This window comes from Haematobia irritans, chromosome 1 (genome assembly GCF_050003625.1).
Source record: "Haematobia irritans isolate KBUSLIRL chromosome 1, ASM5000362v1, whole genome shotgun sequence".
In the NCBI taxonomy this organism is placed as follows: domain Eukaryota; kingdom Metazoa; phylum Arthropoda; class Insecta; order Diptera; family Muscidae; genus Haematobia; species Haematobia irritans.
In genome coordinates, this window is record NC_134397.1 from 250,274,165 (window position 1) to 250,301,174 (window position 27,010).

Below are 27,010 nucleotides of genomic sequence, written 5' to 3' on the forward strand. Positions count from 1 at the left end.
ATATATGGGAGCTATATCTAAATTTGAACCGATTTCAATCAAATGTTGCACACTTGACTATACGACCATGTGTTATGTTTGTGCAAAATTTCAAGCAAATCAGGGTAAAACTCTGGCTTCTGGGGCCATATAAGTCCATATCGGGCGAAAGATATATATATCTAAATTTGAACCGATTTCTTCCAAAATCAATAGGGTTCTATTCTGACCCAAAACAGGAACTTGTGCCAAATTTGAAGGCGATTGGACTTAAACTGCGACCTATACTTTGATCACAAAAATGTGTTCACAGACAGACAGACGGACATGGCTAGATCGACTCAGGGACCCACCCTGAGCATTGTTGCCAAAGACACCATGTGTCTATCTCGCTTCCTTCTGGGTGTTGCAAACATATGCACTAACTTATAATACCCTGTTCCACAGTGTGGCTAGTTAAAATTAAAATTAGATAGAGATCTCATTTATCGAATTTTTATCATTTTTTTGCGATATATTAATAAAGGTATTTATGTACAAACAAATTCCAGTTTAAAATCCAAATTATGACAGGTACTTCAAAGTAAAACAGTTTTCGTTATGATAAAAAACTTTAAACCAAAGATGCAAATCCTTAAAATAAGTTTTAGCCTATATTTGAAGCGATTTTATCTTAAATTTAAAAATGCAATATGTCAGTTGAGCAAAAGACGATTTCTTTAAATTAAAAATGTTTTTCTTTATTTTAAGGAAAATTTGCCTTACTTCAAAGATCTACAACTTCAGAAGAGAGACGGAAAATTTGAAGATTTGTGTCCTAAATTTAATGAAAAAAATTTTTGAAACAAGGATTATAAACTTTCATTTAATTAAAATGTCATTATTTTAAAGAAATTTTGTCCTTAACTTTGGGTAAATTTCGATTCCTAAAATTTAAGTTGCATAATCTTCCATATTAGGTCAATATTTTTTTCAGTGTATTTAATCTGTTTTTTTGTCTAATATACCACGTATGACTAACTTACAATTTAGAAGACGATGTTAAGAAGTTTTAAGATGGCAAGGTCATCGGCAATACAATCAAAAAAAAGTGAACTCTCTATTTCACTAAAGCCAATTTAACTTCATTTTAGTTCATGGAATTATTATGTTTGGAGAAAGTTTCCTTTACTCTAATAATTTTTTGTGTACGTTAGTAAAATTAACTAAAACCGAGGAAAAATATATAGTCAAATGAAGCATAAAGATTAACTAAATTCGTGTCTTACACAAAATAGTTCAGAATTTCTTTAAATTTGTAAATTTTACAAAAAATGCGTCCATCATGAACTTCGTATGTCACTAAAGACATTCTTGCAATTTTGAACTCCAAGTTTTTCCTTCGAAATACAAAATTTTCTTTAACAATTAAAAAAACTTAGTTATGTGTAATAATTTTTTTTTTGAATTTGTCGAAAATTATTTACTTATTTTTATAACATCGGCATCTCGCCGTTTTGTAATACTGTTTTGTTAAAATGTTCTTCAAATATTCAAAATTTTCTAAAATTAACCGAAAGTTTTCTTCCTGGTGGGTTCACTGTTTTTTCAGTGTAGTATTACCACAACCCAAGTAATTCGATTGTGGATGACAGTATTTAGTATAAGTTTCTACTCAATCCATGGTGGAGGATACATAAGATTCGGCCTGGCCGAACTTAGGGCCGTATATACTTCTTTTTTATATCCACCACCATAGATTGGTGATGGGGGTATAATAAGTTTGTCATTCCGTTTGTAACACATCGAAATATCGATTTCCGACTATATAAAGTATATATACTCTTGATCAGGGAGAAATTCTAAAACGATATAACGATGTCCGTCTGTCTGTATGTCTGTTGTAATCACGCTACAATCTTCAATAATGAAGCAATCGTGCTGAAATTTTGCACAAACTCGTCTTTTGTCTGCAGACAGGTCAAGTTCGAAGATGGGCTATATTGGTCCACGTTTTGATATAGTCCCCATATAAACCGACCTCCCGATTTGGGGTCTTGGGCTTATAGAAATCGTAGTTTTTATGCAATTTGCCTGAAATTTGAAATCTAGAGGTATTTTATGACCATAAAGAGGTGTGCCAAAAATGGTGAGTATCTGTCCATGTTTTGGTATAGCCCCCATATAGACCGATCTCCCGATTTTACTTCTTGGGCTTATAGAAACCGCAGTTTTTATCCAATTTACCTGAAATTGGAAATCTAGAGGTATTGTAGGACTACATATACGTGTGCCAAAAATTGTGAGTATACGGTACATATTTTGGTATAGCCCCCATATAGACCGATCTCCCGATTTTATTTCTTGGGCTTATAGAAACCGCAGTTTTTATCCAATTTACCTGAAATTGGAAATTTATAGGTATTTTAGGACCATAAAGAAGTGTGCCACAAATGATGAGTATCGGTCCATGTTTTGCTATAGACCCCATATAGACCGATATCCCGATTTTACTTCGTAGGCTTTTAGAATCCGAAGTTTTTATCCAATTTGCCTGAAATTGGAAATCTAGAAGTATTTTCGGGCCATAAAGAGGTGTGCCGAAAACGGTAAGTATCGGTCCATATTTTAGTATAGCCCCCATAAGAACGATCTCCCGATTTAACTCCTTGGGTTTCTAGAAACCGTAGTTTTTATCCGATTTGCCTGAAATTGTAAATATTCTGGTATTTCAGGCTCACAAAAACGTGTATCGGATTAAGTTTTTATCGGTCCATTTGGTAATGCATCCATATAGACCGGCTTCACTTCTTGAGGGTATAGAAGGCGCATTGATCATGAAAATTGCTTGAAACTCAATGTAAAATTTCCAGATTTTACTTCTCGGGTGAAAATCTACAGATTTCAGATTTCAAATCAAGACGCTATTTTATAATTTTCTTGCACACTTACAAGAGATGTTAATGATTCCTCTAAAACTCAAACAAAAATGGTTCTTATAAATCCAGAATCTGATATAGTCCTCATAGGTGAAATCTTTAAATTTATCTTCGGGAAGTGTCCTCAAGCCCTCCTGAAATTTCAAAGGAAACCCTAATATTTGGTTCATGGTGGTGGTTATTTAAGATTCGGCCCGGCCGGACTGCTGTATATACTTGTTATACCCACCACCATAGGATGGGGGGTATATTAACTTTGTCATTCCGTTTGTAACACATCGAAATATTGCTCTAAGACCCCATAAAGTATATATATTCTGGGTCGTGGTGAAATTCTGAGTCGATCTGAGCATGTCCGTCCGTCCGTCCGTCCGTCCGTCCGTCCGTCCGTCCGTCTGTTGAAATCACGCTAACTTCCGAACGAAACAAGCTATCGACTTGAAACTTGGCACAAGTAGTTGTTATTGATGTAGGTCGGATGGTATTGCAAATGGGCCATATCGGTCCACTTTTACGTATAGCCCCCATATAAAGGGACCCCAAAATTTGGCTTGCCAGGCCTCTAAGAGAAGCAAATTTCATCCGATCCGGCTGAAATTTGGTACATGGTGTTAGTATATGGTCTCTAACAACCATGCAAAAATTGGTCCACATCGGTCCATAATTATATATAGCCCCCATATAAACCGATCCCCCGATTTGGCTTGCGAGGCCCCTAAGAGAAGCAAATTTCATCCGATCCGGCTGAAATTTGGTACATGGTGTTAGTATATGGTGTCTAACAACCATGCAAAAATTGGTCCACATCGGTCCATAATTATATATAGCCCCCATATAAACCGATCCCCCGATTTGGCTTGCGAGGCCCCTAAGAGAAGCAAATTTCATCCGATCCGGCTGAAATTTGGTACATGGTGTCAGTATATGGTCTCTAACAACCATGCAAAAATTGGTCCACATCGGTCCATAATTATATATAGCCCCCATATAAACCGATCCCCCGATTTGGCTTGCGAGGCCTCTAATAGAAGCAAATTTCATCCGATCCGGCTGAAATTTGGTACATGGTGTTAGTATATGGTCTCGAACAACCATGCAAAAATTGGTCCACATCGGTCCATAATTATATATAGCCCCCATATAAACCGATCCCCCGATTTGGCTTGCGAGGCCTCTAAGAGAAGCAAATTTCATCCGATATGGCTGAAATTTGGTACGTGATGTTAGTATATGGTCTCTAACAACCATGCAAAAATTGGTCCACATCGGCTCATAATTATATATAGCCCCCATATAAACCGATCACCAGAATTGACCTCCGGAACCTCTTGGAAGACCAAAATTCATCTGATTCAGTTGAAATTTGGTACGTGGTGTTAATATATGGCCTCAAACTCCCATGCAAAAATTGGTCGATATCGGTCCATAATTATATATAGGCCCCATATAAACCGATCCCCAGATTTGACCTCCAGAGCCCCTTGGAAGAGCAAAATACTTCCCATTCGGTTAAAATTTGGTACGTGATGTTAGTATATGGTATCCAACAACCATGCAGGAATAAGAAGTTTTAAGATACCACAACCCAAGTAATTCGATTGTGGATGACAGTCTTTCGTAGAAGTTTCTACGCAATCCATGGTGGTGGGTACATAAGATTCGGCCTGGCCGAACTTGCGGCTGTATATACTTGTTTTTTTTTTAATATGTCTCAAACATTTTATGATATAAACTTGGGCATAAAGTGGGCAATGGTCGTACACCTACGTTCAATATGAACTAAAAACGAAGAACATTTTCGTACGATTCCGAAAAATAGTAAGAAGGTTCTATTGTATGGTTAAAATGGTCCTGATTTGACACCAATAATTTGTTCTTTACTTTTTTTTCATTTTTGTCTTCTATGAGTACAATTTAGTTTAATTTTCTCATGCTGTAGTTCATTCTTTCTATAAAACAGTTTACTTTTTTCTGTGTAAATCGCAATATGATCCATGAACTAAAATAGAGTTATATTGGCTTTTGTGTCCTGGAGGGTTACGTTTTTTTCTTCTGTGTAAATCATAATAATTTCCATGAACTAAAATAGAGTTAAATTGGAATTTGTGTCCAGGAGAGCTACTGTTTTTCTGGTTGTATGTTAATCAAAACAACTCATACTATATAATTTTTTTCCAATAAAATCTGTTGAAAAAAATCGAGTAATATTATTTTCCATGCTTAACATATATGGCGAGAAATTTATATTTCTCATGTGCGTAACCAAAATTATTTTCCTACATCTCGAATATTCTGACATAAATAAAGATAAATATTAAAAATAAAGAAATTATCATAAGAAAATATTGTCAAACATTCTCTTCTATAAACAATAACATTTATAGATAGATATACATACATGCATAGAACATTTTTCTTCATCGAAATAAATAAAACAAAAAGATTCCGATCGCACTGAGTTCATTTTTCCAAAAAGAAGATCAACGCTCTCATTCAATACTCACACTGAGAAAGAATCGCAAATTTGGGGGCATCGTTGCAAGTTGAATAAACATTTTCGTGCGCCACAAAAATCGCATAAAATCTATGAATCACTTCAATATTTTTTCAGTATAACGTTGAACATCAAACAAAGCGTTTTGAAAATTCTATTGAAAAAAAAAAACGATAGTGGACAATTGTGCAAGCATAGTGTGCATCGGGCAAAGAGTGGTTGTGTCCAATAAGAAAAATATCCGTATTTGGAAATATTAAAAAAACACGCACACAAAATAATTTTTTATAACAAAAAAAACAGTTAATACATTAAAATGGTTAAAGCTCCAGCAATTGGTATTGATCTTGGCACCACTTACTCCTGTGTGGGTGTTTGGCAACATAATAAAGTTGAAATCATTGCTAATGACCAAGGAAATCGTACCACTCCTAGTTATGTGGCCTTTAATGATACCGAACGTTTGATAGGCGATGCTGCCAAAAATCAGGTACGTACATATCCTCTCGCATTTGATTAGAACAGTTGGTGGAAATTTGGATTTTTTAACTACTAGACGCATTCAAAACCAGCATGAGTTCTAATTGGCCATAAAAGGATCAAAAATAAATTGGTATCAATCAACACCGCGGGATATCTACGCAATTGGATGTGAATGGTGTTTTTCTTTTTTTTGCCAGCGAAATCATTAACAATAATTAAGCATTAGTGTCGTGTTTCATTATTGATTTGTTAGATATGAAATGCCATACATATAAAAATATTTTTAGTACACCGTTTCCCAAGTGAATTCAAAAAGTTTGCCAAATATGTGCGACATGGGCCCCTGAATACCATGGACATTGAAATGTGCAATATATGCTAAAGTTTGATAGTTTTGCGCTTATAGTGGAATGTAGAGTTTATGGCTCTAATGAAATAAAGTCCAAAACAAAAATGAAATAAGGCCCCAATATTCGAGAATTATTTCTCAATGAAAAAATTTCCCATTTTAAAATATTAATACCACAAAATATCGAAGAAAATTTGAGAGTTAAGCGAAAATAGTGGTTAAGGTTTTTTTTTTTTTGTTTTTAAAGTAATTTAGTGTGACTTGACAGTATTTTGTCGTTTAATGGATTTAAATTGCCAAAATCTCAAAAAAAAGTGAACTCTCTATTTCACTAAAGCCAATTTAACTTTATTTTAATTCATGGAATTATTATGTTTGGAGAAAGTTTCCTTTATTCTAATAATCTTTTGTCTACGTTAGTTAAATTAACTAAAACCGAGGAAAAATATACTCAAATGAAGCATAAAGATTAACTAAATTCGTGTCTTCCACAAAATAGTTCAGAATTTCTTTAAATTTGTAAATTTTACCAAAAATGCGTCCATCATGAACTTCGTATGTCACTAAAGACATTCTTGCAATTTTGAACTCCAAGTTTTTCCTTCAAACTACAAAATTTTCTTTAACAATTAAAAAAACTTAGTTATGTCTAATAAATTTTCTTGAATATGTGGAAAAATATTTACTTATTTTTATGACATCGGCGTGATGCCAACGTTAGTAATACTGTTTAGTTAAAATTTGCTACAAATATTCAAGATTTTCTAAAATTAACCGAAAGTTTTCTTCCTGGTGGGTTCACTGTTTTTTCAGTGTGGAAATTTTAAAGTTCCCATTGGTGGGAATTTTAAAGTTCCCATCGGTATTAACCAGAGTCCAGTCAGTTTATTTTCCTAAGGCAAACTCTGGCACCTCATCATAAATCCAAGTTGTTTCTTTTGTTTTTTTTTTTATATCCTCCACCATAGGATGGGGGGTATATTAACTTTGTCATTCCGTTTGTAGCACATCGAAATATTGCTCTAAGACCTCATAAAGTATATATATTCGGGGTCGTGGTGAAATCACGCTAACTTCCGAACGAAACAAACTATCGACTTGAAACAATAGTTGTCATTGATGTAGGTCGGATGGTATTGCAAATGGGCCATATCGGGCCAATTTTACGTATAGCCCCCATATAAACCGACCCGTAGATTTGGCTTGCGGAGCCTCTTGGAGGACCAAAATTTATCCGATCCGCTTGAAATTTGGTACGTGGTGTTAGTATATGGTCTCTAACAACCATGCAAAAATTGGTCCATATCAGTCCATAATTATGTATAGCCCCCATATAAACCGATCCCCAGATTTGACCTCCGGAGCCTCTTGGAGGAGCAAAATTCATCCGATTCGGTTAAATTTTGGTACATTACGTTAGTATATGGTCGCTAACAACCATGCAAAAATTGGTCCATATCGGTCCATAATTATGTATAGCCCCCATATAAACCGACCTGTAATTTGGCTTACGAAGCCTCTTGGAGGAGCAAAATTTATCCGATCCGCTTGAAATTTGGTACGTGGTGTTAGTATACGGTCTCTAATAACCATGCAAAAATTGGTCCATATCGGTCCATAATTATATACAGCCCCCCATATAACCTGATACCCAGATTTGACCTCCGGAGCCTCTTCGAGGAGCAAAATTCATCCGATTCGGTTAAAATTTGGTACATTGCGTTAGTATATGGTCGCTAACAACCATGCAAAAATTGGTCCATATCGGTCCATAATTATATACAGCCCCCATATAACCTGATACCCAGATTTGACCTCCAGAGGCTCTTGGAGGAGCAAAATTCATCCGATCCGCTTGAAATTTGGTACGTGGTGTTAGTACACGCAAAAAAATAATTCTTTCCTCCCAAACGAAATTTTAGACAAACAAAGTTCGTTTCTCATTTGCTTTTCGCTGTAAGGAAGTGTATTTGGAAGAAAAGTATATACTTCTTGTGATAAACGTTTATTTTTTTCCAGGATGTAAAAACAATTTCATAAAGACTAACTCAAAAAAAATTGTTTTCTTACTAATTGCATTTTCCCTCACATCTTTCTCACATCCACGAGGTTTTTTAGTTCTTAACACCTTTTCCTGTAATACCAACAATGTAGAAGGAATTATACGATTTTATAAATTTTTAAAATTTTTTTACCTTTCGCCAGGACGGAGAATCGAACCGCGGACCATGCACTTTGTAAGCCAACACACTAACCACTGAGCTATGTACCTGTTATTGTCATCAATAGATAATTATCCATATAAGTTATATTTATATAGCATAGCTTGCGGCGCCCACGAGCCGAATAAACAAAGTTTATTTAACAGAAAAAAACAGTTAGTTTGACACCGTGGAGCAGTGGTTGCTACGTCTGACTTGCATGCCAAGGGTCGTGGGTTCGATCCCTGCTTCGACCAAAGTTTTTTTTTCATATATTCCAGATATGTTCCGAAGATTCCGTAAAAATGTTGAACATTACATTGTCCTATATTAAATTTTGAACTGTAAAATGTGTCTTATTAAAGACCTAAAGTCAGAAAAGAACAGTGTTTGATATAAACGAAATGGACTGCGTTGTGGTTTCAAAAATAACTTTTTTTATTGAAAAAATACAAATTTTGTAACAAACGATTTTTTTGGTGATAAAAGTTTAAAATTTTCGAAGCAATTCAAAAAACTCTAACAAAAGAAAAACGTTTTCGGTACACGTTTTCCAAACGTTTTTTTTTTTTTCTTTGCGTGTATATGGTCTCTAACAACCATGCGAAAATTGGTCTATATCTGTCTTTAGTTATATATAGTCGATCGCCAATCACACAAAAATTGGTCCATATCGCCAAAAAATAATCTACCAAAATGTTATTTCTATAGAAAATTTTGTTAAAATTTTATTACTATAGCAATTTTTTTTTTAATTTTATTACTATAGCAAATTTTGTCAAAATTTTATTTCTATAGAAAATTTAGTCACAATTTTATTTCTATAGAAAATTTTGTCAAAATTTTATTTCTAAAGAAAATGCTGTCAAAATTTTATTTCTATAGAAAATTTTGTCAAAATTTTATTTCTAAAGAAAATTTTGTCAAACTGAATTATATACATATTTTATCGGCTTTTTTTTTGGTTAATATATACCCCGCATGCACACAAAAAATTTTTTTTCCGATTCAATCACGAAATTAATTGCTCCAATTAATTTTTTAATTGAAATGTCTTCAATCACAGAAATGATAGTATCAATTAAAAAATTAATTGACAGTCAATTAAAAAATTCATTGATCCAATTAAATATTTAATTGATACTATTAATTTGTGTGATTGATTTTTATTTCAATTAAAAAATTTGTTGAATCAATTAAGTTTTTCATTGAATATTTTTTAAAACTCAATTAAGATTTTAATTGGAAAAATGTTCGTGAAATTTTTTTCTGTGTGGGCTGACTTACAATTTAGAAGATGGTGTTAATAAGTTTTAAGATAACTTGCCATCGGCAAGTGTTACCGCAACCGAAGTAATTCGATTGTGGATGACAGCATTTTTCTTAGGTATGTCCATATGCAATATAAAAACAGTCGATAACAACATTTATCGATAACATGCATTCGTTAAATGCTTCGTACCAGGCCTTTTGTGGAAACCCAAATATCTATTTTTTCTTAGTTTTTAGGCTAACCTTGAGCATGGTTGCCACAGCTGGTAGAATTCTACTGAAAATGGTATTTTTTTTTTAATCTTCCTCTCCAACTAAGATATACTTCAATTTTCTATGTATAGAAATATAATTTGCCATTTGTTTTGTTTTGTTATTGTTGGTTTTGTTCTTTAAGCATTGTTGTTGTTTTTTATTTCAGCTTAAAACCATACATTGACTAAACTACAAGAGTAGCTTAACCAACAGAGGAAAAGAATGTTTGTCAAATTTATTTGGGCAAAGCCCTATAGACTGCAAGATGGTTGGATGGACGCACGTTTCGGAATTACCACATTCCTCATCAGCATCCTCTACTTGCAGTAAAACTATCAACCAATTATCAGAATAAATTCAGGCAGTTTATTAAACCCAACAAAAACCACACTTGAACCCTCCGAAAAAAGGTTTTACATTGATAGCCGGCTTTTGCCGAAATAAATTCGAAACAAACATATCTCTTTTCCTATGCCACTGTCATAATTTGGACAAAATTCTCTATAAAAATAAAGTGTTGTCAAATTTTTCTATAGAAAAAATTTTAAAAATAAAAAACAATTTTCTATAGAAATCCAATTTTGACAAAATTTTCTATAGAAGTAGCATTTTGACAAAACTGTCGATAGAAATAAAAATTTGACCACATTTTCTATACAAATAAAATTTTGACAAACTTAAAAATACGGTTTTTAGAAATTGGCAGATTTTTGGTAAAATGTTCTTAAAATTTTGGTAGACTATAAAGTATTCCGGACGGAAAGTCGATAACTGTGTTAGCGATCCCATTAACAAGCTACGGTATAGATTATGTCTTCGGACATAACTTATAGTGTGACCAATATCTGGGATATGTTCGACACGTGCACTGTCATCCGGATAAACTTATTGTTTGGACGGCGCATTATGGGCAGCGGATACTTCCGTTGGAGGCGTAAAAGAAATGCATTTCTATAATTGCTATTGGAAATTCCATGGACCGTTATTATCGATTCTTTATATTTAGCTGCCATAAGATATATATGCCGTGTTATCGACCTGTATACAACGCTCCCACTCTAGTAGCGGGTATTGTTTTTATTGCGACTGTGGTACGATTCTGTCCAAACCAAGTCTATGTTAGGTTAGGTTATGGAGGATAAAACCAGCCCGTAGCCAAAAGAGCTGGCTCCCACTTAGACCATGTTTTTCTTCTTCGTCCTCATCAACCATTTGAGTTTGCACGCGAGTTCCAAAGAAAGAGTTTTCTAGGTCTTCCATCCCGAGGCCTAGATGAAGGCAAGTACATATATCCTTCAGGTTGCAGTTCCGTTATATCCTGAAATAAAAAGGAGCCCAGTATATTGTTTCTTCTAAAGAATAATGCTGAACACTGGCACAGAAAATGGTAGGAGTCTTCTGTTGCCTCTGGGTCCAGACACCATTTGCAAATATCGTCAGTCATTAGGTTTTAGGTTAGGTTAGGTGGCAGCCCGATGTATCAGGCTCACTTAGACTATCCAGTCCATTGTGATACCACATTGGTGAACTTCTCTTTTATCACTGAGTGCTGCCCGATTCCATGTTAAGCTCTATGGCAAGGGACCTCCTTTTTATAGCCGAGTCCGAACGGCGTTCCACATTGCAGTCAAACCACTTAAAGAAGCTTTGAAACGCTCAAAAATATCACCAGCGTTACTGAGGTGGGATTATTTAACGCTGAAAAACTTTTTGGTGTTCGGTCGAAGCAGGAATCGAACCCACGACCTTGTGTATGCAATGCGGGTATGCTAACCATTGCACCGGAGGCTCCCAGTCATTAAGCCAATCCTTACCATGTTTTTCCAAGTGTGTTGTGTCCTGTTATTATGCCTATCAATGCTCTCTTCTCTGTGAGTAGCCATCAGAAAATCAGAGTTCTTACAGCTCTTGTCGTCCCACATCAGTTTGGTTTGCTAGCAGGTCGCAGAGGAAGCCCAACTTTCCTTTCGTAAATCACCATATCTGACATTGATCTTTTAATTATATAAAGATAGCGGGAGAAAGACATCTGTAACAATGTTCTTCGTCCCGGGTGCGCCTTCTTTAATCAGCACATCCGGCTCCTCATATCCCATTATTCCATAATTTCCAGGTACCAGCACACCAGAGTGATATTATGCTGTTCTGTGAGAGCTCTAAGCTCTCTACGAGAGCGGCTGACTACCTTCGACATTATGTTCGGATTTCCTAAGACCTTTATTGCTGCCTGACTGTCTGATGAAGAAGCTTATATCGCTCCTGAATATCGGCTTCATCAACAATCGTTCCGCAGCTTTCGCTATGGCAAATACCTCCGCCTGAAAGGTGCTGCATCCGTCATCCATCTTGTATGAATCCCTTATCCCCAACACTTAGCAGTAGATACCACTGGCAGTGTCCTCATCCATTTTCGAGCCATTCGTATATATCTTTAGGTCTCCAAAATGTATGCGTCCCTCTCTCCACGCCTCTATACTTGGTATTATCGATCTCAACTGTCCCTCATATAAATGCTGAGTCGCCATAAAGTCCGTCCTACTGTCGATGAAGAAGCTGATATCGCTGCTGCATATCGGCCTCATCAACAGTAGTTCCGCAGCTTTCGCAATGGCATATACCTCCGCCTGAAAGATGCTGCATCCGTCATCCATCTTGGATGAATCCCTTATCCCCAAATCTTCGCAGTAGATGCCATCATCCATTTTCGAGCCATCCGTATTAATATTCAGGTTTCCAAAATGTGTCAGTCCCTCCACTCCTCTATACTTGGTATAATCGATCTACACTGTCCTTCATATACATGCTGAATCGCCATAAAGTCCGTCCTACTGTCAATGAAGAAGCTGATATCGCTGCTGCATATCGGCCTCATCAACAGTAGTTCCGCAGCTTTCGCAATGGCAAATACCTCCGCCTTAAAGATGCTGCATCCGTCATCCATCTTGTATAAATCCCTTATCTCCAACTCTTCGCAGTAGATACTACTGCCAGTGCCCTCATCCATTTTCGAGCTATCCGTATAAATATTCAGGTCTCCAAATTGTATGCGTCCCTCTCTCCACTCCTCTATACTTGGTATAATCGATCTCAACTGTCCTTCATATAAATGCTGAGTCGCCACTGTCGTTGAAGAAGCTGATATCGCTACTGCATATCGGCCTCATTAACAGTAGTTCCGCAGCTTTCGCAATGGCAAATACCTCCGCCAGAAAGGTGCAGCATCGGTCATCCATCTTGGATGAATCTCTTATCCCCAAATATTCGCAGTAGATACCACTGCCAATGCCCTCATCCATTTTCGAGCCATCCGTATAAATATTCAGGTCTCCAAATTGTATGCGTCCCTTTCTCCACTCCTCTATACTTGGTATTCTCGATCTCAACTGACCCTCATATAAATGCTGAGTCGCCATAAAGTCCGTCCTACTGTCGATGAAGAGCTGATATCGCTGCTGCATATCGGCCTCATCAACAGTAGTTCCGTCGCTTTCGTAATGGCAAATACCTCCGCCTAAAAGATGCTGCATCCGTCATCTATCTTGTATGAATCCCTTATCCCCAAATCTTCGCAGTAGATGCCATCATCCATTTTCGAGCCATCCGTATAAATATTCAGGTCTCCAAAATGTATCAGTCCCTCCACTCCTCTATACTTGGTATAATCGATCTCAACTGTCCCTCATATACATGCTGAGTCGCCATAGGGTCCGTCCTACTGTCGATGAAGAAGCTGATATCGCTCCTGAATTTCGGCCTCATCAACAGTAGTCCCGCAGTCCCGCAAATACCTCCGCCTGAAAGATGCTGCACCCGTCATTCCATCTTGTATGAATCCCTTGTCCCCAACTCTTCGCAGTAGATGCCATCATCCATTTCCGAGCCATCCGTATAAATATTCAGGTCTCCAAAATGAATCAGTCCCTCCACTCCTCTATACTTGGTATAATCGATCTCAACTGTCCTTCATATACATGCTGAGTAGCCATAAAGTCCATTCTATGTTAATATCTCGCTCAACTGAAATCAAGTCTAAAGCCATGGCTTCATTACTAAATAGTAATGAAAATAATCATAGGTCAACAATTTCTAAAACAAAGTAATTCATTTCTATCACGCTGCGATTTTAATGATCTCCAACGATCACAAGTGAGAAAATCATTCATCATTTTCACAAATCAATGAGAAATAATTTAGAATTAAAATTTGGCAAGTTTTGTTTGTTCACGATTCTATGTACGAATAATTTTGTAACATATTTGTTAGAGGCGTCTATGTCTCATAATTTCGATTTACCAAATTTAAATGCTAATAGTATAGTAGCATATCTAGCCGTCTGTCCAATTGCTAGAGGGTTTCTCCACTATTCGGATCGTCATCAATTGAAATTATTGTTCACACCAAGCGATTGATTTATGGATTTTTATTGTTATTCTTGTTGACAATTTTATGATGTTTAACAACAATTTCGGTAACATTGTAGAGTTTGTAAAGCCAAGATTTACTTGACCTCTTGTGAATGGCAACTATAAGATACTCACGTCGTCGTTGTCGTCGTCGCCGCAATCGACTTACGCCATTACTTACTGATTGGAATACATGCTCCAGTGACTTCTATATGGTCATGTGAACAACAAGATTTCAGTATCCACTTCTATATAAGAGTAACAATTGATGTCATAAATATGGTCATATATATTTACAAATGTTGATGATTGCTGGAGAGATTTGAAAATACATATCGACAATATTCCTATTTTAATTGTTTCGATATATTTATATGAAAGAGCTGTGGATTTATAAGAAGCTAGAAAGGTCTGTAATTATACCCTTAATCTATGGTTTATATTCTATCCAATGGACTTAAATTTTAATTCGATGGTGGTATACGTGGTATATATTAAACTAAAAAGGCCGATTAAATACGTATATAATTAAGTTTGACAAAAATTTTTATAGAAATAAAATTTTGACAAAATTTTGTATAGAAATTAAATGTTGACAAAATTTTCTATAGAAATAAAATTTTGAGAAAATTTTGTATAGAAATAAAATTTTGACAAAATTTTCTATAGAAATAAAATTTTGTAGATTCCAAATTTCAACCGGATCGGATGAAGTTTGCTTCTCCAAGAGGCTCCGGAGACCAAATTTGGTGGCTATATATAATTATGGACCGATGTGGACCAATTTTTGCATGGTTGTTAGAGACCATATAATAACACCACGTACCAAATTTCAACCGGATCGCATGAATTTTGCTCCTCAAAAAGTCTCCGGAGAACAAATCTGGGGATCGGTTTATATGGGGGCTATATATAATTATGGACCAATGTGGACCAATTTTTGCACAGTTGTTAGAGACCATATACTTACACCATGTACCATGAAATTTGGATCGGATGAAATTTGCTTCTCTTAGAGGCTCCGCAAGCCAAATCTGGGGATCGGTTTATATGGGGGCTATATATAATTATGGACCGATGTGGACCTGTTTTTGCATGTTTGTTAAAGACCATATACTACACTCAAAAAAAAGTGAACTCTCTATTTCACTAAAGCCAATTTAACTTTATTTTAGTTCATGGAATTATTATGTTTGGAGAAAGTTTCATTTACTCTAATAATTTTTTGCGTACGTTAGTTAAATGAACTAAAAAACGGGAAAAAATTATCCTCAAATTAAGCAAAAAGATTTACTAAATTCGCGCATCCCACAAAATAGTTCATTATTTCTTTAAATTTGTAAATTTTACCAAAAATGCGTTCATCATGAACTTCGTATGTCACTAAAGACATTCTTGCATTTTTTAACTCCAAGTTTTTCCTTCAAACTACAAAATTTTCTTTGACAAGTGAAAAAAATTAATTATGCCTAATAAATTTTCTTGCATTTGTCGAAAAATATTTACTTATTTTTGTGATATCGGCGACATGTCAGCGTTTGTAATACTGTTTAGTTAAAATTTTCTAAAAATATTAAAATTTTCTAAAATTAACCCAAAATTTTATTCCTGGTGGGTTCACTGTTTTTTCAGTGTAGCACTATGTACCAAATTTCAGCCGGATCGGATAAAATTTGATTCTCTTAGAGGTTCCGCAAGCCAAATTTGGGGATCGGTTTATATGGGGGCTATATACAATTATGGACCGATGTGGACCAGTTTTTGCATATTTATTGGAGACCATATACTAGCACCATGTACCAAATTTCAGCCGGATCGGATAAAATTTGCTTCTCTTAGAGGCTCCGCAAGCCAAATTTGGGGATTGGTTTATATGGGGGCTATATATAATTATGGACCGATTTGGACCAATTTTTGCGTGGTTGTGAGAGATCATGTACAGACACCATGTACCAAATTTCAACCGGAGCGGATGAATTTTGCTCCTCCAAGAGGCTCCGCAAGCCAAATCTGAGCGTCGGTTTATATGGGGGCTATACGTAAAAGTGGTCCGATATAGCCCATTTTCAATATCGTCCGACCTACAGCTATAACAACTACTTGTGCCAAGTTTCAAGTCGATAGCATGTTTCGTTCGGAAGTTAGCGTGATTTCAACAGACGGACGGACGGACATGCTTAGATCGACTCAGAATTTCACGAGCAATATTTCGATGTGTTACAAACGGAATGACAAAGTTAATATACCCCCCATTCTATGGTGGAGGGTATAAAAATGGTTCTATGTGCTTTATTATTTTAAAACATGTGAAAATGCAACGTACGAGGGCAGTTCGGAAACTTCTTAGCCTATAGGCTAAGCACAAAAAGCGCTGTATAAACAGAAAAAAGTTAAGTGTTTTGGAAACTTCCATCTCTGGCAACTCGTTCATATAGAAACAGGTGTTCAAAAAAGACGCATCCGCAATTTTTTTACAATGGAAAGATTAGAAGATGAAGATTCCAAAATGAAGACGAATGAAGGGGTCATTATTCTGTTTTCTTTCTTTATACACCATCAGGAACATAGTTTTTTCTCACTAATTTAAAATAGCAAATATTTTATATATTTTATTTATTATATTATTTTACTATATTATTTTTTAACAATCCCTCCGTATACCATAACAACGCGATTCCAACTAAAAAACAACCCACGCGCAAGCATACCGATTACATCGATGACAGTTATCGATTACAGGTAGATCAAAGAAATATAGGAAAATTTCCTATATTCTAACAAGTGTGTCTCCTTCAGTTTTAAAAGGATTGAATACTTCTTAGTACGAATGAACTAAAATATTTATCTATGCCAGAATTATCATTTTATAAGAAATTTTACTAAATGCTTTGTTATCAGTGAATAAAATTTTCTTGTTCAGTAGTAAATTCTTATACCCAGCGAAGAAAACAGTATAATAAAATTCCATGCCTTATTCTACACCCTCAAAAAAAATCGCTTCTTTAACATATGTTCCAACCATATCTTGCAGGAAGCACATATATTATTGGATACTGCCGAAACATTAATATGTTTGTTTTATGTGAACATATTATATGTTTGGAAGCATTTTGAGTCCAAAATATTATATGCTTGGAAGAATTTTTCCCAAAGACGATTCTGCTCATTGCCTAACATACTCGTAATTTTCACATCCACGAAATATTTTAGTTCTTGGCACCTTTTTCTGTAATACAAATAATGTTGAAGAAATTATTCACTTTTATAAATTTTTTAAATTTTACCTTTCGCCTGCACGGAGAATCGAACCGAGCACCATACAGTTTGTAAGCCAACACACTATCCACTGGATTACGTAGCTGTTATAGTCACCAGGAGATAATTATCGTTATAAATTACATTTATATAGCATAGTTTGCAGCGCCCACGAGCCCATGCAAACATAACATTATTTAACAGAAACATACATTTGTTTGCCACGTGGAGCAGTGGTTAGCATGTCTGCCTTGCATGCAAAGGGTCGTGGGTTCAATCCCTGCTCCGACCGAACACTTTTTTTATTTTTAATTTACACATTTATATTTATACTATATTAAATTTTTATAATGAAACTTCGAAATGTGGGTTATTAAAGATTTATAGTCAGTAACAGTGCTTAATATAAACGAAATTGACTGATTTTTGGATAAAATATTTTTTTACTGCAAAAATAACAATTTTGTAACAAAAAACTGTTTTTGGTACAAAACTTTAAAATTTGGAAGGAATTCAAAAACTCTAACAAAAGAAGAACGTGGAGTCGAGTATAAACATACATAAATAATTTTATAATATAAACATAAATTTAGTTAGGCGTGAACAGTTTTTTACTAGCATTTAACACCGTCGCTCTAAAATGCCTTTTATTTTTTTTTCTTTAATAATTCATTTTAAAGAAAATAAACTTTTTAAATTGTTTTAGCTGCAAAACTCGAATTTAATGCCCGCTTTTATATTTGAAGGTGTCCGTCAACTCCTCGTGGACTACTTATTAATAAAGAGGAACTAAACTTTTTTTTATACATTTTACTGTGTAATTTTTCACTATTTCCTCCTTATTTCATTTTACTGTCCCAACTCTAAAAAGAGTATAGTGCCCTTTCGTTATTTTTATGAAGACCCCTGATTTCTTTTAATGAACCAAGAAAAAAATTGTGCCCTTAATGCCAAAATGATAAACAAAACACATGTCCACACATACATAAAATGGTGCTCTCAAGGCGAAAACATATGCTGTTTGTTTTTCAAATGTCTATTCTCTTGGTTCCGAATGTCTATTCTCTTTATTCAAATTAAATAATATTTAGACTTAAGCATATCAAATTTTTGGCCTTATCATAAAACAATTTTCCGAAACAACATACAAGCGGTTTCACAGAAATTGTTCTCGTTTGATTCTTTCGCTGTTATGTTGATATCTTTCGTCAACTCTCCCGGTTTCCATCTCTATTTCTTTCTCTATACTCTCTGTCGCTTTGAATAAAATATCACAACATATGTATGTTTAGTCGAAATTTGTAAATTTATATATGTTTGCATTCACACATATGATTTTTATGAAACATTCATGCCACAAACATAATATATTCTAACATATTAACATAGATGTCCCAAACATTTAGTGTTAGTTTAGGAACATTACGTGTTTGCACTTAAATATATTGTGTTTTAAAATTGTGCCCGAAACACATTTTGTCTATATCGGAACATATGAAAAACATATTTTTCTAACAGTGTAGTTAATGAACTATTCATAACTGCTTTATGTTTAGGATTTTTTACTTTATTATTTTAAACAAAAATTTAACTTAATGGAAATAAATTGGCTAAACTAAATTGATGAACATTTTTTCCTTTAGTTCCGAAGGGACTTTTTTCTTGGTGTAGAATTCTAGCAACTTTGACAACCGTGTGCCACATACCAAACTTTCGGGACCGGTCAATTAGCCGCCTAGATCGTGCGATTTAACACCTTTATGGCCAGTTTCTCATCCTCCGATTAATTTTAACCGGTGGATAGACCTCCGGTTAGTAAAATTTTTGTATGGGAACAGCTGTTTTATCGACACGATAAATAATAACAAGACATTGAGAAACTGGCCCTTAGACTATTCTTTGTGTTTTTGCGAAATTATGCAAAGAGTATGCCAAAATCTAAGTAAGCGTATGTACCATTTGAGGTGCAGTCGCGGTCAATTTTTGCATGCAATAATCTTCAAACATTACATTACGAGTATATGGACTGTACTATCGACTCTAATAAAGATTTCATGCATTTTCAGATTTTTTGGAAAAATTTCTTAAAAAAAAAAAACATTTATATCTTTTTATGATTGAAATTAAATATAACAAATTTATAAATACTCCACATAAACGTTGGTTCCAACATTTCATTGTAATTACTGCATTATTTTTATTAATAATATACCAATTTTGCCAATTAGTTGATGTGTCATTGAGTGGGAACATTATAAGGGGGGCATCGACATAAAGTGGGCATATATATGAACATACACGTACATTGTGGAAGCTTCTCTAATTTTCTTTGCATATGATTGTGTGGCTATTATTGCCGGTGGAAAATTCTCGTTTTGTTTTGTTTTTTTTTTTTTTTTTTTTATAAATATTTGTATAAATTTGGCCATCCTCAATTCCAATGGAAATATTTTTTTATTATATATTTTGTACACAAAAATAGATTTTGTGATTGAAGAATGATATAATGGATTAAAATTAATTTCTGAGAACTGTTTTAAAGAGCAATTTCAAATATTTATTACAATTTAAAATCTATTTATTTATTTAAACTGAATATATACCAAATAATATCCCATCAAAAACTCTTATGAATTGTAGTATATTTAATTATCGAAAATATGATAGAATTATAAAGAATTATACTATGTTCACGAAGTTTCGCTTTTCCGAGATTTGCAAACCGCCTTTCCACACAAAAGCGAGATTTCAACAAGTATGGAAGGTCTAAAGTAGGGCGGGACCGACTATATTATACACTGCACCACTTTGTAGATCTAAATTTTCTATACCATGTCAACTTCTTCAAATTTGTTGAGTACTATATTTAGAAGTTTATGTTCCCATATACCTATATTTAAATTTTATCCGATTTGGGCAATTTTTATTTAGACTTTTAGACCAATTAGAGTCTTAATTGAGTTTTAAAGGACGGTGTAAAGTAGGGCGGGGTCGACTATAATATACCCTGCCCCACTTTGTAGATCTAAACTTTCTATACCATCTCAACTTCTTCAAATTTGTTGAGTACTATATTTAGAGGTTTATGTTCCCATATACCTATATTTAAATTTTTATTTAGACCTTTAGACCAATTAGAGTCTTAATTGAGTTTTAAAAAATATTCAATTACAAATTTAATTGATTCAACAAAGTTTTTAATTGAAACAAAAATCAATAACACAAATTAATAATATCAATTAATTTTTTAATTGGTTCAATTAATATTTTAATTGACTTTCAATTATTTTTTTAATTGATACTATCATTTCTGTGATTGAAGACATTTCAATAAGAAACAAATATATATGGCCGTAAGTTCGGCCAGACCGAATCTTATGTACCCTCCACCATGGATTGCGTAGAAACTTCTACGAAAGACTGTCATCCAAAATCGAATTACTTGGGTTGTGGTATCTTAAATCGTTTTCTAAATTATGAGTTAGTCCATATGTGGTATATATTAGACAAAAAAGGTATGCGTAGGTAAGTCTATAAATAATTACGAATCGATATGGACTTTTGCACGGTACGTAGAGAGCCAGAATTAAAATATGGGGGTCGCTTATATGGGGGCTATATACAATCATGAAGTCGATATGGACCAATTTTTGTGTGATTGGGGATCGATTTATCTGAGGGCTATATATAACTATAGACCGATATGGACCTAGTTAGGCATGGTTGTTAACGGCCATATACTAGCACAATGTAACAAATTTCAACTGACACGGATGAAATTTGCTCCTCCAAGAGGCTCCAAAACCAAATCTCGGGATCGGTTTATATGGGGGCTGTATATGACTATGAACTGATATGGATCACTTTTGGCATGGTTGTTAAATATCATATACTAACACCACGTACCAAATTTCACCCAGATCGGATGAATTTTGCTTCTCCAAAAGGCACCGGAGGTCAAATCTGGGGATCGGTTTATATGGGGGTTATATATAATTTGGACTGATATGAACCAATTGTTTGATACCATATACAAACATCACGAACCAAATTTCAACCGAATCGGATGAATTTTGCTCTTCCAAGGGGCTCCGGAGGTCAAATCTGGGGATCGGTTTATATGGGGCCTATATATAATTATTGACCGATTTCGACCAATTTTTGCATGGGTGTTTGAGGTCATATATTAACACCACGTACCAAATATCAACTGAATCAGATGAATTTTAGTCTTCCAAGAGGCTCCGGAGGTCAAATCTGGTGATCGGTTTATATGGGGGCTATATATAATTATGCACCGATGTGGACCAATTTTTTCATAGTTGTTAGAGACCATATAGTAACACTATGTACCAAATTTCAGCTGGATCGGATGAAAATTGCTTCTCTTAGAGGCTCCTAAAGCCAAATTGGGGGATCGGTTTATATGGGGGCTATACATATTTATGGACCGATGTGGACCAATTTTTGCATGGTTATTAGAGACCATATAGTAACACCACGTACCAAATTTCAGCCAGATCGGATGAAATTTGCTTCTCTTACAGGCTCCGCAAGCCAAATCGGGGGATCGGTTTATATGGGGGCTATATATAATTATTGACCGATGTGGACCAATTTTTGCATGATTGTTAGAGACCATATACTAACACCATGTACCAAATTTCAGCCAGATCGGATGAAATTTGCTTCTCTTAGAGCAATCGCAAGCCAAATTTGGGGGTCCGTTTATATGGGGGCTATATATAATTATGGACCTATGTGGACCAATTTTTGCATGGTTGTTAGAGATCATATACTAACATCATGTGCGAAATTTCAGCCGGATCGGATGAAATTTGCTTCTCTTAGAGGCTCCGAAAGCCAAATTGGGGGTACATATTTACACCCAGAAAAAAGTGTCTTCGAAACTAAAGGAAAAAATGTTCATCAATTTAGTTTAGCCATTTTATTTCCACTCAGTTAATATTTTGTGTGAAATAATAAAATTTACTTGTTTCAGTAAAAAAATCCTAAACTGAAAGCAGTTAGGAATAGTTCATTAACTAGAATAAGGCATGGAATTTAACTAACACTGTTTTCTTCGCTGGGTATAAGAATTTACTACTGAACAAGAACATTTTAGTGACTGATAACAAAGCATTCGTAAAAATAAACAAAAACCGAACTAAAACCAAGTTTCCTCAAATTTAGTAAGATTTCTTATAAAATGATAATTCTGACTTCCTTTATTATAGAAAGCTTATCATACATACAAATAACACTTGGCATAGAAAAATATTTTAGTTCATTCGTACTAAGAAGTATTCAATCCTTTCAAAACTTAAGGAAACACACTTGTTAGAATGTAGGAAAATTTCCTACATTTCTTTTATCTACCTGTAATCGATACCTGCCTTTGATGTAATCGATATGTTTGCGCGTAGGTTGTTTTTTTTAGTTGGAATCGCGTTGTTATGGTATACGGAGAGATTGTTAAAAAATAATATAGTAAAATAATATTATAAAAACAAATAAAATATATAAAATATTTGTTATTTTAAATTAGTGAGAAAAATGTTCGTTTTTTGAAAATTGGTTTATAAAAAAGAAAACACCAGCAGAATAACAACCCCTTCATTCGACTTCATTTTCGAATCTTCAAATATCAGGTAATATTCAGTGACGCTAACCTTTTGTGAAAAATTGGTTTTGAATTTTTTTGTTTATATTTGTAGGTATTGAAATTGTAAAAGGTGGACAAAATTGCTAGGCAGCAAATTATTCAAAATCATTCCATATATGATTTCAATTCAGTTAATTTTTTTCATTCTGTAGTATAGTGGTACATAAATATACGAAAATGTTAACTAATATACGGAATGCATTCTACCTAATTTCTACGAAAATCACATCATTCAAACAAATAAAAATGTCTTTGGCGCTATACGAAGTTCAACTTTCTTCACAATTAGTTCATTTTAACTTAAAGAAGGGGTCACTTTTTTCTGGGTGTATGGACCGATATGGACCAATTTTTGTATGGTTGTTAGAGACCATATACTTACACCATGTACCAAATTTCAGCTAGATCGGATGAAATGTGCTTCTCTTAGAGGGTTTGCAAGCCAAATTTGGGGGTCCGTTTATATGGGGCTATACGTAAAAGTGGACCGATATGGCACATTTGCAATACCATCCGACCTACATCAGTAACAACTACTTGTGCTAAGTTTCAAGTCGATAGCTTGTTTCATTCGGAAGTTAGCGTGATTTCAACAGACGGACATGCTCAGATCGACTCAGAATTTCACAACGACCCAGAATATATATACTTTATGGGGTCTTCGAGCAATATTTCGATGTGTTACAAACGGAATGACAAAGTTAATATACCCCCATCCTACGGTGGAGGGTATAAAAAATTAATTGCATCAATTTCGTGATTGAATCAGAAAAAAAATTTGGTGTGTAAGTTTAAGTACTTATCGGGAGGGAGCCACCATATTACCACGATCGGCTTGTATACAACGATCAAGGATTCAATTCCAACTTCAACCGAAAGCAAAACAACGATTATGTGTCCCCTCACTGCTGATATGTCTGATTGTTTCGGATATAATATGATTGTAATGTAGTATTGAGTTACCTAAGTTGTCTGTAATAATTGGCAGCTAACCCTTCAATTCATCATTTGATTATGGTTTTTATAAGATTTTTTTATTACTTTTCAGGTTGCTATGAATGCCAAGAATACCGTTTTCGATGCCAAACGTTTAATTGGACGCAAATTCGATGATCAGAAAATCCAAGAAGATATGAAACATTGGCCTTTCCAAGTAGTCAATGATTGTGGAAAACCAAAAATTGAAGTTGAATTCAAAGGCGAACGTAAGCGTTTTGCTCCTGAAGAAATCAGTTCGATGGTCCTCTCCAAAATGAAGGAAATTGCCGAAGTCTATTTGGGTGGCAAGGTAACGGACGCCGTTATTACAGTGCCAGCCTATTTCAATGATTCACAACGTCAAGCTACAAAAGATGCTGGTTCTATTGCCGGGCTCAATGTTTTGCGTATCATTAATGAACCCACAGCAGCTGCTTTGGCCTATGGCTTAGATAAGAATCTAAAGGGTGAGAAAAATGTGCTGATTTTCGATTTGGGTGGTGGTACCTTCGATGTTTCCATCTTGACCATTGATGAAGGTTCACTATTTGAGGTTAAATCTACTGCTGGTGATACCCATTTGGGTGGTGAAGATTTCGACAATCGCTTGGTCAATTTCTTTGTTGAGGAATTCAAGAGGAAACATAAACGTGATCTTTCGGGCAATGTCCGGGCCCTTAGACGCCTGCGTACAGCATGTGAAAGAGCAAAGCGTACTTTATCCTCTAGCTCAGAGGCTTCATTGGAAATTGATGCTTTGCACGAAGGTATCGATTTCTATTCGAAAATCACTCGTGCTCGTTTTGAGGAATTGAATATGGATTTGTTCCGTTCAACATTGACACCGGTGGAGAAGGCCTTAAATGATGCCAAAATGGACAAGGCGGCCATAAATGATGTAGTTTTGGTGGGAGGTTCTACTCGTATTCCCAAAATCCAAAAAATGTTGCAAGACTTCTTCGGGGGCAAACAATTGAATTTGTCCATTAATCCCGATGAAGCCGTGGCCTATGGGGCCGCTGTTCAAGCTGCAATTCTCACCGGAGTGGGAAGCTCTCAAATTCAGGATGTCTTATTGGTCGATGTGACGCCCTTATCACTGGGCATTGAGACCGCTGGAGGTGTTATGACCAAATTAATTGAACGTAACGCCCGTATTCCATGTAAACAACAACAGACCTTTACCACTTACAGTGATAATCAGAATGCTGTAACCATTCAAGTCTATGAAGGTGAAAGGGCCATGACCAAGGATAACAATCTTTTGGGTACATTCAATTTAACTGGTATACCTCCAGCTCCTCGAGGTGTTCCCAAAATCGAGGTAACATTCGATTTGAATGCCGATGGTATTTTAAATGTGTCCGCTAAGGATAATAGCACTGGAAAATCTGAAAAGATTACCATAACCAATGATAAGGGACGTTTGTCCAAGGCCGATATTGATAGAATGTTGGCCGAAGCTGAGAAATACAAGGACGACGATGAGAAGCAAAGGCAACGAGTACAGGCACGCAATAATCTGGAATCGTATATATTCAGCTGTAAACAGGTGGGTCATGGTGATGGGCGGGAAAGAATTTCAGAAAAGATTTTGTAACGTGTTTCCCTTAAACTTTATGTATTCCAGGCAGTTGAAGATGCTCCTTCGGATAAACTAAGTGAATCGGATAAGGCTACGGTTCGTGACAAATGTTCATCTGAAATGTCCTGGTTGGATAACAATACATTGGCTGAAAAGGAAGAATTTGAAGATCATTTGAAGGATTGCCAACGTGTTTGCAGTCCAATCATGGCGAAAATGCATGGAGCCGGTGGTGATGGAGGTCAAAAGGCGGCAGGCCAAGGAAATAATGGTGGTGGTGGTCGTGGTGGTCCCACTGTTGAGGAAGTTGATTAGATATTAAATTTTCTAATAATTTTTTTTTATATGATTTTATTTTCCATTGTATTTACATCGAATTTTCGGCATCTTACATTATTTTATTATTATGAATATGTATATGTATTATTTGTTATTAATAAAATTTTTTTATACCTAATTAATCCACGAATACTAATTATTTGTATGGCTTGAGAAATTGCAAGTATCTCAATGAGTTTGACAAGTCAAACTATTACAATATCGATTAAAAAACTATAGGGAAAGTTGCTGGTAAATTATAATGTTAGAAAAGTAATAAATTAGAATTTGTAAAAGTAATATCCCTGTAGAAAGCCTGGGGTCTAGTGTCTCAAAGTCAACACTTTTGTCAACTATTATGGTGACATAGTCAACAAATGGTCTAGACTTGCTTTTTTCGGTTGACATTTTTGACAGCTGTAAGTCTATGACAGCTCTAAGTCTTTTAATTATTAATTGTTTTTCCTTGTTTTAATTCTGAAAATTTTTATTAAAAAAAGTTTTATTAAAAAAAAGGAAAAAGTGATTTGTAAAATTGAAATTGAAAAATAAATTAATATGAGCAAAAGAAATTTTAAAAGATTAGTTAAAAAACAATATAAGCTGAATTTAAGAGAAAAGTCAAAGCAGTGGTTCACGAAACGGTACCAACCAGAAATTGCTTAATGCATTTAAATATTTAAATGCATTAAGCATTTTACCACATTGTATTTGTGGGAATTATGTGGGAAATATGCATTACTTTTATACACTGAATTAAAAAAGTATACATATAATGACGGTATTTGCAAAGTAACGGAACTTCCGGCTTCAATAAAGGCTTCCATTGGCAAAGGAATTCCATGATTATTTATT

The 27,010-nt window shown here is 34.9% G+C and overlaps 1 protein-coding gene across 1 annotated transcript; it reads left to right on the forward strand.

The window, feature by feature from the left end:
- The first annotated feature begins 5,325 nt into the window (after positions 1–5,325).
- Positions 5,326–26,298, forward strand: Hsc70-2 (Heat shock protein 70 cognate 2). The gene is made up of 3 exons (XM_075288700.1): positions 5,326–5,881; positions 24,323–25,804; positions 25,883–26,298. Exons 1-3 carry the CDS (start codon positions 5,708–5,710, stop codon positions 26,150–26,152), a joined length of 1,926 nt encoding a protein of 641 aa, XP_075144815.1. The 5' UTR covers positions 5,326–5,707; the 3' UTR covers positions 26,153–26,298.
- The last annotated feature ends 712 nt before the right edge of the window (positions 26,299–27,010 follow it).

What these genes read in the sequence shown, in the direction of transcription:
- Hsc70-2 (XM_075288700.1), top strand. Translation starts at nt 5,708, where the DNA reads ATGGTTAAAGCTCCAGCAATTGGTATTGATCTTGGCACCACTTACTCC. An exon ending in GCGATGCTGCCAAAAATCAG is followed by an intron (nt 5,882 to 24,322) that starts GTACGTACATAT and finishes ATTACTTTTCAG; the next exon opens with GTTGCTATGAATGCCAAGAA. An exon ending in ATATATTCAGCTGTAAACAG is followed by an intron (nt 25,805 to 25,882) that starts GTGGGTCATGGT and finishes TATGTATTCCAG; the next exon opens with GCAGTTGAAGATGCTCCTTC.